This window comes from Nothobranchius furzeri, chromosome 18 (genome assembly GCF_043380555.1).
Source record: "Nothobranchius furzeri strain GRZ-AD chromosome 18, NfurGRZ-RIMD1, whole genome shotgun sequence".
Taxonomy (NCBI): domain Eukaryota; kingdom Metazoa; phylum Chordata; class Actinopteri; order Cyprinodontiformes; family Nothobranchiidae; genus Nothobranchius; species Nothobranchius furzeri.
In genome coordinates, this window is record NC_091758.1 from 45270203 (window position 1) to 45289122 (window position 18920).

General features: G+C 45.7%; 2 protein-coding genes across 2 annotated transcripts in view; one reads left to right on the forward strand and one right to left on the reverse strand.

Annotated features, from left to right (window-relative positions):
* Positions 1–18920, forward strand: part of bcl11ba (BCL11 transcription factor B a) — a 47672-nt gene extending 28752 nt beyond the window's left edge. The window contains exon 3 of the mRNA XM_054734456.2: positions 16788–18920. Within this exon, the coding sequence (XP_054590431.2) occupies positions 16788–18778 (1991 nt within the window). The 3' untranslated portion in view covers positions 18779–18920. The remainder of the gene's footprint in view (positions 1–16787) is intronic.
* LOC139061560 (uncharacterized) lies at positions 16–3568 on the reverse strand. Its single transcript, XM_070547140.1, has 4 exons — positions 2132–3568; positions 1890–1964; positions 366–572; positions 16–239 (listed from the first exon to the last, which is right to left on the reverse strand). The coding sequence occupies exons 1-2, from the start codon at positions 3420–3422 to the stop codon at positions 1954–1956; spliced, it is 1302 nt and encodes a 433-aa protein (XP_070403241.1). The 5' UTR covers positions 3423–3568; the 3' UTR covers positions 16–239; positions 366–572; positions 1890–1953.

The window sequence follows — 18920 nt, forward strand, 5'->3', positions numbered from 1 at the left end:
CACAATCCTGACCATCTCCCTCCTCATTTTTGGACTTGGCCGTTTTCCTCTCTCCAATGACTGCATCAGTTCCTCTGGAAACTTTCTCCATGGTATCTCAAAGGTATCCACCCAGTCGATTTCAGATGTCTGGTTGCTGTTGGAGTTTGATGACAAGCTCAGTGGGGAAGAAGAATGCAGAGATGCAGGAGTTTCTGGTGAAGTACAAACTGGAGACCTGCTGCTTTCACGATCCTGGTCTTAGGAGCAAATATAAAACACAAACACATACAAGCTATCAGAACTGACTATGAATATCATGTTTGCAAGTGATTGTGTAAATTTTTTTTGGGCAGCTAATGTTTCTAGTAAGACATTTAACTTACATCTGGATTTCCAAGCAGCAAGGGCTTTTCTGGCTTGTACTGGCCTCAACGCTGATAGCAAGTCATCCTCGGCAATAAATTGGAAGTCGTTGTAAGTTTCCACTCCAATTGACTTTAAAGTTTCTTCGAGGATTTCTTTTGAAACCTCTGCGAGGTCAGGCAATACGTCATTGATAGCACCACGTAGAAATGTTTGTTCTGCCATTTCTGGAATAAAATAGACAAGATTTTAAGAGAGACGACAATAATTTTAATTAAACATTTAGTGAACTATGTACAGATCAAAAAGCCTTCCACTTAATGTCAAATATATCATATCTGTCTCACACTTTTTAGTTATGTACATCCTTAAGTTTTTATCAATCTTTTCTTTCCCTGTTTTGCTTTGTAGTGGGATTTCCATCATAGTACTCAAAGACTTTTCTATTTTGAAAACACACTGTGTTTCAGAGGAATAAATTGTTGTCCATTTACCTCATAAGATGTCAAAGGGTAAAAGTCAACCAAGTCATTTATGTTAAGACACAAAGTGCTTGAACTCTGTTTTGTTACTGAATAGAGGTGGTGTTCAGAATGATAGACACCTGTTTGTACATCCACAACAAAATATACTGCATTTTCATTTTGAATGAGGATTAAAACAAGTTGTCCAAACTCCATAGACTCATCATATTTTGATACTAGGAACTGCCCCTTTTTGTACAATGTTCCCTTATATTGGATTTCTGTGGAAACACTTGTATTGTTTTCTGAAAATCCAAGGTCTTTTACTGCCTGTTTTATTGCATCGCTGTACAGGTTGGAGTAAAAAACACAACTGTCGTTGACCTGCAGCAGCCGATTGCAGCTTCTGCCCGCTGAAATGTATGCCTGAAACATCTGATGTCTTTCTGACAGTGTTAGGCATATGTTTTTAAAGTTTTTTAAATGCCTTGCGCATCTCTTAAAGTAGCCATGTTTACTCTCAAAACGCATTGTCCACAACCTAATTAAAGGGCCAAATTTCAAAATTAGTGCTGGATAGTGCCGTAAGAAATGATGTTTTGGTTTAAGAGAAGTTTCAGGGAATAAAGATTTTCGAGCTTCCAAATATTCTTGGATTATTATGTCAAGATAGGCAACTTGTGGCAAAGACATTTTTTGTGCACACACCAAATCAACAATGTCTTTGAGTTGGAGAGTTGTCTGCCAAACATCATCTTGTGGATTTTGTATCTTGTCACCAATGATCACAGGCAAAAGTCTCAACAGGTTCCAGTTTTGAACAGCCTGACCTGAAAGCCTGTTTGCCTCAGAGTTGACTGAGCATGGCTTTGTGAGAGCATCTGATCCTTTGTACTTGAACTGTTTGATTCGCCGGTTCAACAAGGAATAAGTAAACCATTTCTTTGTTTTTACAAAATATTTCAAGTACAGTGCTACATCATATGACAAGATGCCCTCAAATAAGTCATGGCCTAAGCAAGGTGGAAGGCCAGGTTCACAGACATGAAAAGACTTTAGTGAGTTAAACTCAGAGTTTACCTTGACTCCTTTGACGTCTTGATTGCTTCCAGTTTGTAGATGAAGGACAGCAGAGTTGTAAGCTTCAGGGGTGCGCTGTGGACCACAAGCATTTGGATCATTTTCAAAGTCTTTACGTGTGATTTCACAGTACCTACAAAAGTACTTAGAGGTACTAAAGTTTTCAGTAAACCCGCCGATGCTGTGTGATCCCAAATTGTCACCAGCGATACAGAAGAGTGCTCCTTTGATAATTTCTTCACCTGCAACAATGCCGTTTTCCTCTAAATCTCTTAAATCCATGAGAAGTTCTGAAAAAATCTTAGCAGTTCCAAACTGTTTTAAATCTTTCTCTGCACACAATGAAACAAGAAACATGTGATCAGTGCTTGACCGGACATGAACAGGTAAGTTAGCCACAGATAGATAAACAGCAACAACTTTGTGTTTCTTTTTAGCTGAACCAAGAGGATTTACAATTTCGAATGCATCTTGGTACAGAATGAGTTTCAGGCACCCAGGATTTTCAATGAAGAACTGGTTGCACTGAAAGTTTTGTCCATCACTTATGTCATAGAAAACATCAGAGTTTGTTTCACTGGACTGTTGTAACACTGAATTCTTCCATAATTCTGATTCTAAAAGTATACTTAGTGTCTGTTTAATGGGTATGTAGTAGTAAAATCTCTGAGTCATGTTTTCATCATTCCCTAAATTAATTTGTTTTGGTTCTGTGTATTTGAACACTTTTTTGAATGTATGTGCTCTTGAATATGTTGTTCTTAGTGGTCCTCGATGACAAACAGAAAAAAGATCTGAATCTTTCACGCAGTCACATACTTTAGCAATAACATCATCTGCTAGACAAATGTCATCTTTTAAAAGTGACTTCAGTTTACTCAAAGTGTAATCCATTCCCAGCTCATGTACGTTTTGCATCTCTTCAACGATGGTCTGTATTGAGGATGCTGGTAGAAGCAGCTGTCCTTGAAGTTTTAGGTAGAAATGACACAAATTTCTGAGGAAAGCCTCACTGAAATTCGGAGACAATTCATTTGTCAGTGTGCCATTTGGGCTCTCGCCTGGCCCATCTTCTTCTGCCTCACCACAAATCTGAAATGTGCTTTCCTTGTACAAAGCATCAATATTGAGCGCAGTAAAGCCTCTATGTTTACGGGACATATGAGCTGTGAATGACGATTTAACAGTAAAATTCTTTTTACAGCCTTTTACTGGACACGCAACAGGCCGTCCCTCCATTATATGCTCCTTTAAATGAGCAACAAGTTCTTGCACGGTTTGACTTTGGCGCCCACACAACGAAATGGCGCACTTCAAGTTTTCAACAACGGCTTTAGCTGATTCAGGATGTGAAAGCACGTTGTGAACTCGGTAAAAATGAGTTTTAAATGCTGCATATGTACAAAATGTCCGTTTGCATTCAGTGCCGAGGCATTTGAATAAACAACTAGGTTCGTTTCTGTGCACTCTGCAGTGCAACACATAGCCCCTCAGTGACTGTAAAGTTTTACTGCAAAATGTGCAGACAAGCATGTTTAAACAATGCTAGAAAACTTCAAAGTGCTACAGCTCCGGTAAAGCTAAGCTAACTAGCTTTGCTGCACGATGAAACAAAAAAGAAAAAAAATCCCCTAAAAACAAACCACTGTGCTTTTTACATTTTAAGGAAATGAAAGTTAGCTTACAGACACTTGACGTTGACGTGGTCCTGTGGGTCCTCGGGAGAAAATTTTCGGGCGGAATTCAGCCTCAGAGTCAGAGCCGTTAATTCAAACTTCATCCAAACGGAAGTCACGCGAGAACGAGGGCAGAACGGAGAGCTGGAAGAGTGAAGTGTCTTCTGCCATGAGCTACATACCTTACAAATCACTAGCCTTGCACCTATATTGGCCACAGTGGGGGAAATTTTGAGATTGTAGCAAAGAACTCAGTATAATGTTCCAGTTGAGTTGGGTGTTGTCTCCGTTTGTGACGGCATGATGTACGGAAGGCTGATGCTGCCAAAAATGAAAAATAGAACAAAAACAAATAAATGAGAAAATACTATTGGAAATAATTAAACAATGACATTATGTCATTGTTTAATTATATAAATAAATTTATGTCATTGACATAAATTTATTTATAATTAAATGTTTTGTTAGAACTTTGTTTAATCTATTTATTAGTTTATTTCTTTCTATTTTTAGTTTTAGTTCCTCATTTATTTATTTATTTCCTCATATATTCATTTATTTACTTTCAGTTTTGCAAAGACAATTGCTTCACTTTGATTTTCTGCATTATAAAATGTATCTTATATCATCGACTAAGGGTAAAGTGAAACGTGATTATTTGCTACAGCCTTTTTGATAAATGTGTTTTATTTAATGCACTTGGGACAAGGAAATAAGGCAAAACTTGAATGCATGAAATCTTTATCTGTTCAAATTATTTTTACAACCACTATACGCATTCTGTTGGAGCCCCTAAAATCCTGGGTCACACAATGACTAATAATCTGTGCCATCACTGGTGGGTTTCTGAAGAGATGAACTGAAGCCCAGTGGGCCAGTCCCACCACTGCCATCTTGGCCTTGTCATCTGTCTTGTCACTCCTGGAAAATGGGGAGCCTAAGTCAAACCCATCTACTTCTGGTTACGTGGCAGAAGCGTTAAGTGTCTGCTCCATGATCAGACAATTGCAGGCTCAACCCACTCAGTCCATCACTGTCATTGGGTAAGGTATTTTTTTGTACCTGTAAACATTATTTTCTGCTGTGTATTTGGCATTTTTAACATGGGACTCAATAGGAACTTGATATCTGGAACCAGCCCCTAGCAGATGAGGAGGGGAACTGCAATTGTTAAAAATGTATTTATTTTTTATAAATTATTACTGAAAATGTAAAATTTCATGGTAACAGGAACACTTAGAATAGATGTTGGTAAGAAATATTGATGAAATAGAAAAAGTTTGTAAACGATACAGAGAATCCGAAACACTATAAATCTGGGCTTTGAAACTTGCTGGATTGTTTTGGTCTGATTTTCATGGAGAAACAAATGTGCTGCCTATAAAATTTGACATCCAGTCAATCAGCCAAACACTAAATTCATAATTTAATAATCACAATACTGTACAGAGAAATGTTGTATCTTTAAAAACAATATAAATTGTGTATTTTTTACATCATAGAAATGTAAAAAAATACAATTTATGTTGTTTCTAAAGTTACAACTTTTCTCTGTACAAATTGCACAAATCTGTGTTTTTCACATGAAAATACAATAGTATTCACATTTTTTTATTTTAAAAATTACAATAATTGTCTGTTCAACATTATACAACATCATGCTGTAAAATAAACACCATAACACTGTATTGTGCTCCACAACTTTTTTTTGTTGAGATTTTACAAAATTTTCCTGTTAATTCTACTGACTTTTTTTACAGTGTGGAGATAGGGAATAATGGGGTGATTAAATAGAGTCGTACATTAAAGTACAGCTGACATTAGAATTAGCATAATGTGCTCCGGCCTCGGGCTGCATGCTTTATTTGCCATCTGTGTTAGACTTCCTTCCCCCGGGAGGGCACGCACACACACACATGCACACACATGCACGCATGCATGCGCACACACACACACACATGCACGCACGCACACAGAGCAGACAGAAGAGAGGAGGAAGATGGAGGCCGCAGCAGAGGGAGTGATGTTTCTGTTTTTGGAGTGTGACGACTCAACACTGAAGCAGCTTGTGAGTGCTGCGAGAAACATGCAGACAAAAGCTGAGACATGGGGAGCTGTTATTTTCATCACATCCGCGTGTGTGTGTGTGTGTGTGTGTGTGTGTGTGTGTGTGTGTGTGTGTGTGTGTGTGTGTGTGAGAATGTCCGCTATAATTAAGTCAAAAGCCTTACAGGACTGTGGAGGGGAACAGCTGTTCCACCTCTTCGCTGCTCCTCCTTAATGCAAACACACTCGAGTGAGCCACAAACAGCGAGATTTATTCATGAATAATTCACATTTTTATTTATTTATTATCGTTCATTAATAAAATTAATGTAGAATCAGAAAAAATTACAAATTCACTGAAGGTCTGGAGACAAGTCCGGATGTTTTCATGTGATTATTTAATAAATAAATACTTCAGATGCATTTATGTCCTAAAATTATTATTGAGCCTTGTTAGGCAAGCAAATACAATAAAAATGTACTTATCACACACACACACACACACACACACACACATGCACACACGCACGCATGCACACACACACGCACGCATGCATGCACACACACACACACACACACACACACTGATACGCACGCACGCACGCACACACACACGCATGCATGCACACACACACACACACACACACACACACTGATACGCACGCACGCATGGGTTTCTAGAATCAGAGTACTGGTCAAGAAAATTAGCTTTCATTGAATAAATACAAGAGTACAATTAATGTGTGTGTGTGTGTGTGTGTGTATGTGTGTGCATGTGTGTGCATGTGTGTGCATGCGTGTGTGTGTGTGTGTGTGTGAGACTCTGAGCGACACGTTAAACACACTTCTGTAGGTTCTTTTTTATTATCTGATGAAAGAAGTTGGAACATCTTTACCTGGTTGGTGGGGGTTGTGGGTCGGTTAATGATGGGGGTTGTGGGTCGGTTAATGATGGGGGTTGTGGGTCGGTTAATGATGGTGGTTGTGGGTTGGTTAATGATGGTGGTTGTGGGTTGGTTAATGATGGTGGTTGTGGGTCGGTTATTGATGGGGGTTGTGGGTTGGTTAATGATGGTGGTTGTGGGTCGGTTAACGATGGTGGTTGTGGGTCGGTTAACATTGGTGGTTGTGGGTCGGTTATTGATGGGGGTTGTGGGTTGGAAAAATGATGGTGGTTGTGGGTTGGTTAATGATGGTGGTTGTGGGTCGGTTAACGATGGTGGTTGTGAGTCGGTTAAAGATGGTGGTTGTGGGTCGGTTAATGATGGTGGTTGTGGGTCGGTTAATGATGGTGGTTGTGGGTCGGTTAATGATAGTGGTTGTGGGTCGGTTAATGATGGTGTTTGTGGGTCGGTTAACGAGGGAGGTTGTGGGTCGGTTAACGATGGTGGTTGTGGGTCGGTTAACGATGGTGGTTGTGGGTCGGTTAATGATGGTGTTTGTGGGTCGGTTAACGAGGGTGGTTGTGGGTCGGTTAACGATGGTGGTTGTGGGTCGGTTAACGATGGTGGTTGTGGGTCGGTTAACGATGGTGGTTGTGGGTCGGTTAACGATGGTGGTTGTGGGTCGGTTAATGATGGTGGTTGTGGGTCGGTTAATGATGGTGTTTGTGGGTCGGTTAACGAGGGTGGTTGTGGGTCGGTTAATGATGGTGGTTGTGGGTCAGTTAATGATGGTGGTTGTGGGTCAGTTAATGATGGTGGTTGTGGGTCGGTTAGTGATGGGGGTTGTGGGTCGGATAATGATGGTGGTTGTGGGTCGGTCAATGATGGTGGTTGTGGGTCGGTTATTGATGGGGGTTGTGGGTCGGTTAATGATGGGGGTTGTGGGTCGGTTAATGATGGGGGTTGTGGGTCGGTTAATGATGGGGGTTGTGGGTCGGTTAATGATGGTGGTTGTGGGTCGGTTAATGATGAGGGTTGTGGGTCGGTTAATGATGGTGGTTGTGGGTCGTTTAATGATGGTGGTTGTGGGTCGGTTAATGATGGTGGCTGTGGGTTGGTTAATGATGGTGGTTGTGGTTTGGTTAATGATGGTGGTTGTAGTTTGGTTAATGATGGGGGCTGTGGGTTGGTTAATGATGGTGGTTGAAGTTTGGTTAATGATGGGGCTGTGGGTTGGTTAATGATGGTGGTTGAAGTTTGGTTAATGATGGGGGCTGTGGGTTAGTTAATGATGGTGGTTGTGGGTTGGTTAATGATGGGGGCTGTGGGTTGGTTAATGATGGTGGTTGTGGGTCGGTTAATGATGGGGGCTGTGGGTCAGTTAATGATGGTGGTTGTGGGTCGGTTAATGATGGTGGTTGTGGGTCGGTTATTGATGGGGGTTGTGGGTCGGTTAATGATGGGGGTTGTGGGTCGGTTAATGATGGGGGTTGTGGGTCGGTTAATGATGGGGGTTGTGGGTCGGTTAATGATGGGGGTTGTGGGTTGGTTAATGATGGTGGTTGTGGGTCGGTTAATGATGGGGGTTGTGGGTTGGTTAATGATGGTGGTTGTGGGTTGGTTAATGATGGTGGTTGTGGGTTGGTTAATGATGGTGGTTGTAGTTTGGTTAATGATGGTGGTTGTGGGTTGGTTAATGATGGTGGTTGTGGTTTGGTTAATGATGGTGGTTGTAGTTTGGTTAATGATGGGGACTGTGGGTTGGTTAATGATGGTGGTTGTAGTTTGGTTAATGATGGGGGCTGTGGGTTGGTTAATGATGGTGGTTGTAGTTTGGTTAATGATGGGGGCTGTGGGTTGGTTAATGATGGTGGTTGTGGGTTGGTTAATGATGGGGCTGTGGGTTGGTTAATGATGGTGGTTGTAGTTTGGTTAATGATGGGGGCTGTGGGTTGGTTAATGATGGTGGTTGTAGGTTGGTTAATGATGGTGGTTGTGGGTTGGTTAATGATGGGGGTTGTGGGTCTGTTAATGATGGTGGTTGTGGGTCTGTAAATGATGGTGGTTGTGGGTCGGTTAATGGTGGGGGTTGTGGGTCTGTTAATGATGGGGGTTGTGGTTCTGTTAATGATGGTGGTTGTGGGTTGGTTAATGATGGTGGTTGTGGGTTGGTTACTGATGGGGTTGTGGGTTGGTAAATGATGGTGGTTGTGGGTTGGTTAATGATGGTGGTTGTGGGTCTGTTAATGATGGTGGTTGTGGGTCGGTTAATGATGGGGGTTGTGTGTCTGTTAATGATGGTGGTTGTGGGTCGGTTAATGATGGTGGTTGTGGGTTGGTTAATGATGGTGGTTGTGGGTCTGTTAATGATGGTGGTTGTGGGTTGGTTAATGATGGTGGTTGTGGGTCTGTTAATGATGGTGGTTGTGGGTTGGTTAATGATGATGGTTGTGGGTCTGTTAATGATGGTGGTTGTGGGTCTGTTAATGATGGTGGTTGTGGGTTGGTTAGTGATGGTGGTTGTGGGTTGGTTAATGATGGTGGTTGTGGGTCTGTTAATGATGGTGGTTGTGGGTTGGTTAATGAGGGGGGTTGTGGGTTGGTTAATGATGGTGGTTGTGGGTTGGTTAATGATGGTGGTTGTGGGTTGGTTAATGATGGTGGTTGTAGTTTGGTTAATGATGGTGGTTGTGGGTTGGTTAATGATGGTGGTTGTGGTTTGGTTAATGATGGTGGTTGTAGTTTGGTTAATGATGGGGACTGTGGGTTGGGTAATGATGGTGGTTGTGGGTCGGTTAACGATGGTGGTTGTGGGTCAACTAATGATGGTAGTTGTTGGTCGGTTAATGATGGGGGTTGTGGGTCGGATAATGATGGTGGTTGTGGGTCGGTTAATGATGGTGGTTGTGGGTCGGTTATTGATGGGGGTTGTGGGTCGGTTAATGATGGGGGTTGTGGGTCGGTTAATGATGGGGGTTGTGGGTCGGTTAATGATGGGGGTTGTGGGTCGGTTAATGATGGTGGTTGTGGGTCGGTTAATGATGGTGGTTGTGGGTCGGTTAATGATGGTGGTTGTGGGTCGTTTAATGATGGTGGTTGTGGGTTGGTTAATGATGGTGGTTGTGGGTCGGTTAATGATGGTGGTTGTGGGTCGGTTAATGATGGTGGTTGTGGGTCGTTTAATGATGGTGGTTGTGGGTTGGTTAATGATGGTGGTTGTGGGTTGGTTAATGATGGTGGTTGTAGTTTGGTTAATGATGGTGGTTGTGGGTTCGTTAATGATGGTGGTTGTGGTTTGGTTAATGATGGTGGTTGTAGTTTGGTTAATGATGGGGGCTGTGGGTTGGTTAATGATGGTGGTTGAAGTTTGGTTAATGATGGGGGCTGTGGGTTGGTTAATGATGGTGGTTGTAGTTTGGTTAATGATGGGGGCTGTGGGTTGGTTAATGATGGTGGTTGTGGGTTGGTTAATGATGGGGGCTGTGGGTTGGTTAATGATGGTTGTTGTAGTTTGGTTAATGATGGGGGCTGTGGGTTGGTTAATGATGGTGGTTGTAGTTTGGTTAATGATGGGGGCTGAGGGTTGGTTAATGATGGTGGTTGTGGGTCGGTTAATGATGGGGGCTGTGGGTCAGTTAATGATGGTGGTTGTGGGTCGGTTAATGATGGTGGTTGTGGGTCGGTTATTGATGGGGGTTGTGGGTCGGTTAATGATGGGGGTTGTGGGTCGGTTAATGATGGTGGTTGTGGGTCGGTTAATGATGGGGGTTGTGGGTCGGTTAATGATGGGGGTTGTGGGTTGGTTAATGATGGTGGTTGTGGGTCGGTTAATGATGGGGGTTGTGGGTTGGTTAATGATGGTGGTTGTGGGTTGGTTAATGATGGTGGTTGTAGTTTGGTTAATGATGGGGACTGTGGGTTGGTTAATGATGGTGGTTGTAGTTTGGTTAATGATGGGGGCTGTGGGATGGTTAATGATGGTGGTTGTAGTTTGGTTAATGATGGGGGCTGTGGGTTGGTTAATGATGGTGGTTGTGGGTTGGTTAATGATGGGGGCTGTGGGTTGGTTAATGATGGTGGTTGTAGTTTGGTTAATGATGGGGGCTGTGGGTTGGTTAATGATGGTGGTTATAGTTTGGTTAATGATGGGGGCTGTGGGTTGGTTAATGATGGTGATTGTAGTTTGGTTAATGATGGGGGTTGTGGGTTGGTTAATGATGGTGGTTGTGGGTTGGTTAATGATGGGGGTTGTGGGTCTGTTAATGATGGTGGTTGTGGGTCTGTTAATGATGGTGGTTGTGGGTCGGTTAATGATGGTGGTTGTGGGTCGGTTAATGATGGGGGTTGTGGGTCTGTTAATGATGGGAGTTGTGGGTCTGTTAATGATGGTGGTTGTGGGTTGGTTAATGATGGTGGTTGTGGGTCTGTTAATGATGGTGGTTGTGGGTCGGTTAATGATGGTGGTTGTGGGTTGGTTAATGATGGTGGTTGTGGGTTTGTTAATGATGGTGGTTGTGGGTTGGTTAATGATGGTGGTTGTGGGTCGGTTAATGATGGTGGTTGTGGGTCGGTTAATGATGGGGGGTGTGGGTCTGTTAATGATGGTGGTTGTGGGTCTGTTAATGATGGTGGTTGTGGGTTGGTTAATGATGGGGGTTGTGGGTCGGTTAATGATGGTGGTTGTGGGTCGGTTAATGATGGTGGTTGTGGTTCGGTTAATGATGGTGGTTGTGGGTCGGTTAATGATGGGGTTGTGGGTTGGTTAATGATGGTGGTTGTGGGTTGGTTAATGATGGTGGTTGTGGATCTGTTAATGATGGTGGTTGTGGGTCGGTTAATGATGGTGGTTGTGGGTTGGTTAATGATGGTGGTTGTGGGTTTGTTAATGATGGTGGTTGTGGGTTGGTTAATGATGGTGGTTGTGGGTCTGTTAATGATGGTGGTTGTGGGTCGGTTAATGATGGGGGGTGTGGGTCTGTTAATGATGGGGGGTGTGGGTCTGTTAATGATGGTGGTTGTGGGTCTGTTAATGATGGGGGTTGTGGGTTGGTTAATGATGGGGGTTGTGGGTCGGTTAATGATGGTGGTTGTGGGTCGGTTAATGATGGTGGTTGTGGGTCGGTTAATGATGGTGGTTGTGGGTCGGTTAATGATGGTAGTTGTGGGTTGGTTAATGATGGGGGTTGTGGGTCTGTTAATGATGGTGGTTGTGGGTCGGTTAATGATGGGGGTTGTGGGTCTGTTAATGATGGTGGTTGTGGGTTGGTTAATGATGGTGGTTGTGGTTTGTTTAACGATGGGAGTTGTGGGCCTGTTAATGATGGTGGTTGTGGGTTGGTTAATGATGGTAGTTGTGGGTTGGTTAATGATGGTAGTTGTGGGTTGGTTAATGATGGTGGTTGTGTGTCGGTTAATGATGGTGGTTGTGGGTCTGTTAATGATGGTGGTTGTAGGTTGGTTAATGATGGTAGTTTTGGGTTGGTTAATGATGGTGGTTGTGGGTCGGTTAATGATGGTAGTTGTGGGTCGGTTAATGATGGTGGTTGTGGGTCGGTTAATGATGGTGGTTGTGGGTCGGTTAATGATGGTGGTTGTGGTTCGGTTAATGATGGTGGTTGTGGGTCGGTTAATGATGGTAGCTGTGGGTTGGTTAATGATGGTGGTTGTGGGTCGGTTAATGATGGTGGTTGTGGGTCGGTTAATGATGGGGGCTGTGGGTTGGTTAATGATGGTGGTTGTGGGTCGGTTAATGATGGTGGTTGTGGTTCGTTTAACGATGGGGGTTGTGGGTCTGTTAATGATGTTGGTTGTGGGTCTGTTAATGATGGTGGTTGTGGGTTGGTTAATGATGGTAGTTGTGGGTTGGTTAATGATGGTGGTTGTGGGTCGGTTAATGATGGTGGTTGTGGGTCTGTTAATGATGGTGGTTGTGGTTTGTTTAACGATGGGGGTTGTGGGTCTGTTAATGATGGTGGTTGTGGGTCTGTTAATGATGGTGGTTGTGGGTTGGTTAATGATGGGGGTTGTGGGTCTGTTAATGATGGTGGTTGTGGGTCGGTTAATGATGGTGGTTGTGGTTTGTTTAACGATGGGGGTTGTGGGTCTGTTAATGATGGTGGTTGTGGGTCTGTTAATGATGGTGGTTGTGGGTTGGTTAATGATGGTAGTTGTGGGTTGGTTAATGATGGTGGTTGTGGGTCGGTTAATGATGGTGGTTGTGGGTCTGTTAATGATGGTGGTTGTGGGTTGGTTAATGATGGTAGTTTTGGGTTGGTTAATGATGGTGGTTGTGTGTCGGTTAATGATGGTAGTTGTGGGTCGGTTAATGATGGTGGTTGTGAGTCGGTTAATGATGGTGGTTGTGGGTCGGTTAATGATGGTAGTTGTGGGTTGGTTAATGATGGTGGTTGTGGGTCGGTTAATGATGGTGGTTGTGGGTCGGTTAATGATGGGGATTGTGGGTTGGTTAATGATGGTAGTTGTGGGTTGGTTAATGATGGTGGTTGTGGGTTGGTTAATGATGGTGGTTGTGGGTCTGTTAATGATGGTGGTTGTGGGTCGGTTAATGATGGTAGTTGTGGGTTGGTTAATGATGGTGGTTGTGGGTCGGTTAATGATGGTGGTTGTGAGTCGGTTAATGATGGTGGTTGTGGGTCGGTTAATGATGGTGGTTGTGGGTTGGTTAATGATGGTGGTTGTTGGTTGGTTAATGATGGTGGTTGTGGGTCGGTTAATGATGGTGGTTGTGGGTCTGTTAATGATGGTGGTTGTGGGTCGGTTAATGATGGTAGTTGTGGGTTGGTTAATGATGGTGGTTGTGGGTCGGTTAATGATGGGGGCTGTGGGTTGGTTAATGATGGTGGTTGTGGGTTGGTTAATGATGGTGGTTGTGGGTTGGTTAATGATGGTGGTTGTGGGTCTGTTAATGATGGGGGTTGTGGGTCTGTTAATGATGGTGATTGTGGGTTGGTTAATGATGGTAGTTGTGGGTTGGTTAATGATGGTGGTTGTGGGTCGGTTAATGATGGTGGTTGTGGGTCTGTTAATGATGGTGGTTGTGGGTCGGTTAATGATGGTAGTTGTGGGTTGGTTAATGATGGTGGTTGTGGGTCGGTTAATGATGGGGGTTGTGGGTCGGTTAATGATGGTGGTTGTGGGTCGGTTAATGATGGGGGTTGTGGGTCTGTTAATGATGGGGGTTGTGGGTCTTTTAATGATGGTTGTTGTGGGTCGGTTAATGATGGTGGTTGTGGGTCGGTTAATGATGGGGGTTGTGGGTCGGTTAATGATGGGGGTTGTGGGTCTGTTAATGATGGTGGTTGTGGGTCGGTTAATGATGGGGGTTGTGGGTCTGTTAATGATGGGGGTTGTGGGTCTGTTAATGATGGTGGTTGTGGGTTGGTTAATGATGGTGGTTGTGGGTCTGTTAATGATGGGGGTTGTGGGTCTGTTAATGATGGTGGTTGTGGGTTGGTTAATGATGGTTGTTGTGGGTCGGTTAATGGTGGGGGTTGTGGGTCGGTTAATGATGGGGGTTGTGGGTCTGTTAATGATGGTGGTTGTGGGTCTGTTAATGATTGTGGTTGTGGGTTGGTTAATGATGGTGGTTGTGGGTCAGTTAATGATGGGGGTTGTGGGTCTGTTAATGATGGTGGTTGTGGGTCGGTTAATGATGGGGGTTGTGGGTCTGTTAATGATGGGGGTTGTGGGTCTGTTAATGATGGTTGTTGTGGGTCGGTTAATGGTGGGGGTTGTGGGTCGGTTAATGATGGGGGTTGTGGGTCTGTTAATGATGGTGGTTGTGGGTCTGTTAATGATGGTGGTTGTGGGTTGGTTAATGATGGTGGTTGTGGGTTGGTTAATGATGGTGGTTGTGGGTCGGTTAATGATGGGGGTTGTGGGTCTGTTAATGATGGTGGTTGTGGGTCGGTTAATGATGGGGGTTGTGGGTCTGTTAATGATGGGGGTTGTGGGTCTGTTAATGATGGTGGTTGTGGGTTTGTTAATGATGGTGGTTGTGGGTCGGTTAATGATGGGGGTTGTGGGTCTGTTAATGATGGTGGTTGTGGGTCGGTTAATGATGGGGGTTGTGGGTCTGTTAATGATGGTGGTTGTGGGTCGGTTAATGATGGGGGTTGTGGGTCTGTTAATGATGGGGGTTGTGGGTCTGTTAATGATGGTGGTTGTGGGTTGGTTAATGATGGTGGTTGTGGGTCGGTTAATGATGGTAGTTGTGGGTCGGTTAATGATGGTAGTTGTGGGTTGGTTAATGATGGGGGTTGTGGGTCGGTTAATGATGGTGGTTGTGGGTCTGTTAATGATGGTAGTTGTGGGTCGGTTAATGATGGGGGTTGTGGGTCTGTTAATGATGGTAGTTGTGGGTTGGTTAATGATGGTAGTTGTGGGTCGGTTAATGATGGTGGTTGTGGGTTGGTTAATGATGGGGGTTGTGGGTTGGTTAATGATGGGGGTTGTGGGTCTGTTAATGATGGTAGTTGTGGGTTGGTTAATGATGGTAGTTGTGGGTCGGTTAATGATGGTGGTTGTGGGTCTGTTAATGATGGTAGTTGTGGGTCGGTTAATGATGGGGGTTGTGGGTCTGTTAATGATGGTGGTTGTGGGTCGGTTAATGATGGGGGTTGTGGGTCGGTTAATGATGGGGGTTGTGGGTCTGTTAATGATGGTGGTTGTGGGTTGGTTAATGATGGTGGTTGTGGGTCGGTTAATGATGGTGGTTGTGGGTCGGTTAATGATGGTAGTTGTGGGTTGGTTAATGATGGTGGTTGTGGGTCGGTTAATGATGGTGGTTGTGGGTCTGTTAATGATGGTGGTTGTGGGTCGGTTAATGATGGGGGTTGTGGGTCTGTTAATGATGGTAGTTGTGGGTTGGTTAATGATGGTGGTTGTGGGTCGGTTAATGATGGTGGTTGTGGGTCTGTTAATGATAGTAGTTGTGGGTTGGTTAATGATGGTAGTTGTGGGTTGGTTAATGATGGTAGTTGTGGGTTGGTTAATGATGGTAGTTGTGGGTCGGTTAATGATGGTGGTTGTGGGTTGGTTAATGATGGTGGTTGTGGGTCTGTTAATGATGGTGGTTGTGGGTTGGTTAATGATGGTGGTTGTGGGTTGGTTAATGATGGTGGTTGTGGGTTGGTTAATGATGGGGGTTGTGGGTCTGTTAATGATGGTGGTTGTGGGTCGGTTTATGATGGGGGTTGTGGTTTGTTTAACGATGGGGGTTGTGGGTCTGTTAATGATGGTGGTTGTGGGTCTGTTAATGATGGTGGTTGTGGGTTGGTTAATGATGGTAGTTGTGGGTTGGTTAATGATGGTGGTTGTGGGTCGGTTAATGATGGGGGTTGTGGGTCTGTTAATGATGGTGGTTGTGGGTCGGTTAATGATGGGGGTTGTGGGTCTGATAATGATGGTGGTTGTGGGTCTGTTAATGATGGTGGTTGTGGGTTGGTTAATGATGGTGGTTGTGGGTCGGTTAATAATGGTGGTTGTGGGTCGGTTAATGATGGTAGTTGTGGGTTGGTTAATGATGGGGGTTGTGGGTCGGTTAATGATGGGGGTTGTGGGTCTGTTAATGATGGTGGTTGTGGGTCTGTTAATGATGGTAGTTGTGGGTCTGTTAATGATGGTGGTTGTGGGTTGGTTAATGATGGTGGTTGTGGGTTGGTTAATGATGGGGGTTGTGGGTCTGTTAATGATGGTGGTTGTGGGTCGGTTTATGATGGGGGTTGTGGTTTGTTTAACGATGGGGGTTGTGGGTCTGTTAATGATGGTGGTTGTGGGTTGGTTAATGATGGTAGTTGTGGGTTGGTTAATGATGGTGGTTGTGGGTCTGTTAATGATGGTGGTTGTGGGTTGGTTAATGATGGTAGTTGTGGGTTGGTTAATGATGGTGGTTGTGGGTCTGTTAATGATGATGGTTGTGGGTTGGTTAATGATGGTAGTTGTGGGTTGGTTAATGATGGGGGTTGTGGGTCTGTTAATGATGGTGGTTGTGGGTTGGTTAATGATGGGGGTTGTGGGTCTGTTAATTATGGTGGTTGTGGGTCGGTTAATGATGGGGGTTGTGGGTCTGTTAATGATGGTGGTTGTGGGTCGGTTAATGATGGTGGTTGTGGGTCTGTTAATGATGGGGGTTGTGGGTTGGTTAATGACGTCGGGTTGTTGCTCAGAAAGAGAACAAATGATGGTTATTAGTCTCTAACTTGCTGTTGCTGATCCTTTTACAGCCTTACGGCCACATTTACTCACCTTCTGGCTGGTTTGTGTGTCTCCAGGTGGGAGAGATGAGCCCTCCAACTACATCTGCACCACCTGTAAGCAGCCGTTCCCCAGCGCCTGGTTCCTGCTGCAGCATGCCCAGAACAATCATGGCATTCGCATTTACCTGGAGGCCAACCCCTCCAGCGCCGCACTCACCCCTCGGCTCACCCTGCCTCCCCCGATGGGCAGTGACTCTATCCCACCGTCTTCTCTAACCAGCTTCCTCGGGGACAACAACCCCTTCCACCTCCTGAGGATGACGGGGCCTTTACTTCGAGAACCACCCCCAGGCTTTGTAGAGAACCGTATCCCCAGCACACCCCCGTTTGTAAGCCCGCCTCCCCGCTATCACCTGGACCCCCATCGACTGGAACGCCTTAGTGCCGAGGAAATGGGCCTGATCTCCCAGCACCCGAGTGCCTTTGAGAGGGTGATGCGGCTGACGCCGATGGCCATGGAGTCCCAGTCCATGGACTTCTCCAGAAGGTTACGTGAGCTTGCGGGGAACACTAACAGCACAACACCCCCGCTGTCACCCAGCAGGCCCAACCCTATGCACCGACTGCTAAACCCTAACCCCTTCCAACCGGGGCCCAAGTCGCCCTTTCTGAGTACCCCTCCCTTGCCGCCGATGCCCCCGAACAGTACCACCCCACCGCAGACTCAGAACAAGATCAAGTCGTGCGAGTTCTGCGGGAAGACCTTCAAGTTCCAGAGCAACTTGGTGGTGCATCGGCGCAGCCATACTGGCGAGAAACCATACAAGTGCCAGCTGTGTGACCACGCCTGCTCTCAGGCTAGCAAGCTGAAGCGCCACATGAAGACCCACATGCACAAGGCCGGGTCCATGACTGGACGCTCTGATGATGGCCTCTCCACCACCAGCTCCCCAGAGCCCGGCACCAGCGATGTCACGGTGGAGGGCATCAAAAACCGCGACAGGGACTTTCAAGGGGAAGGTAACGAGGAGGAGGAGGAGGAAGAGGAAGAAGAGGAGCTGGAGAACGAGAGCCGACCAGAATCCAATTTCAGCATGGAGTCCGAGTTCTACAGGAACCGGGAGAACAGCTCTAAGCCTCCTTCGGAGGAGAAGTCAGCTCTAGAAAAGATGGTGGATGGCGGGGCGCTCGGCTCCATTCAGCAGTACAGTAACCTGATAGTCGACAATCGTAAAAGGATGGCCTTCTCCAAGAGGGTACCGGACGGCCAGCGGGACACTGGAGATGAGGATTCAGTGGCTGGAGAGATGGAGCACCACCATCAGGAGGAGCGGACCACCATTAACGGCCGGAACTGTGGCTCCGGTGACTCTCTCTCAGGCCTCTTTCCCAGGAAACCCACTCCCATCACCAGTCCCGCCCTGTCCAACTCCTCCAGTAAGAGGATCAAGATCGAGAAGGACTTGGACATTCCCCAAGCGCCCCACATTCCTTCTGAGAATGTGTACTCCCAGTGGTTAGTGGGCTACGCCGCCTCACGTCACTTCATCAAAGACCCTTTCATAGGCTTCACCGACTCCAGACAATCGCCCTTCGCCACCTCCTCAGAGCACTCCTCGGAGAATGGCAGCCTGCGCTTTTCCACGCCTCCGGGGGACCTGCTGGACGGCGGCCTGTCTGGTCGCAGCGGCACCGCCAGCGGGGGTAGCACACCTCATTTAGGGGGAGGTCCCGGTCGGCCCAGCTCCAAGGACGGGAGGAGGTGTGACACCTGCGAGTTCTGTGGCAAGGTGTTTAAAAACTGCAGCAACCTGACGGTGCACCGGCGCAGCCACACGGGAGAACGGCCCTACAAGTGCGAGCTGTGCAACTACGCATGCGCTCAGAGCTCCAAGCTGACCCGCCACATGAAGACCCACGGCCAGCTGGGGAAGGAGGTCTACCGCTGTGACATTTGCCAAATGCCCTTCAGTGTGTACAGCACTCTGGAGAAACACATGAAGAAGTGGCACGGAGAACACCTGATGACCAGTGAGGTCAAACTCGAACACGCAGAGCGAGCCTGAGGCGCCGCTCCGGGACTCGAACACAAACTAGGCGTGTCTGGAAACCTTCCTGTTCGTTCTGAGTTCATTTAGTGTTTTATTACAACAAACTGAGAACAAAGTAAAGCTGAGATCTTCACTGAAGCTGTCCAAACTGCCTCAC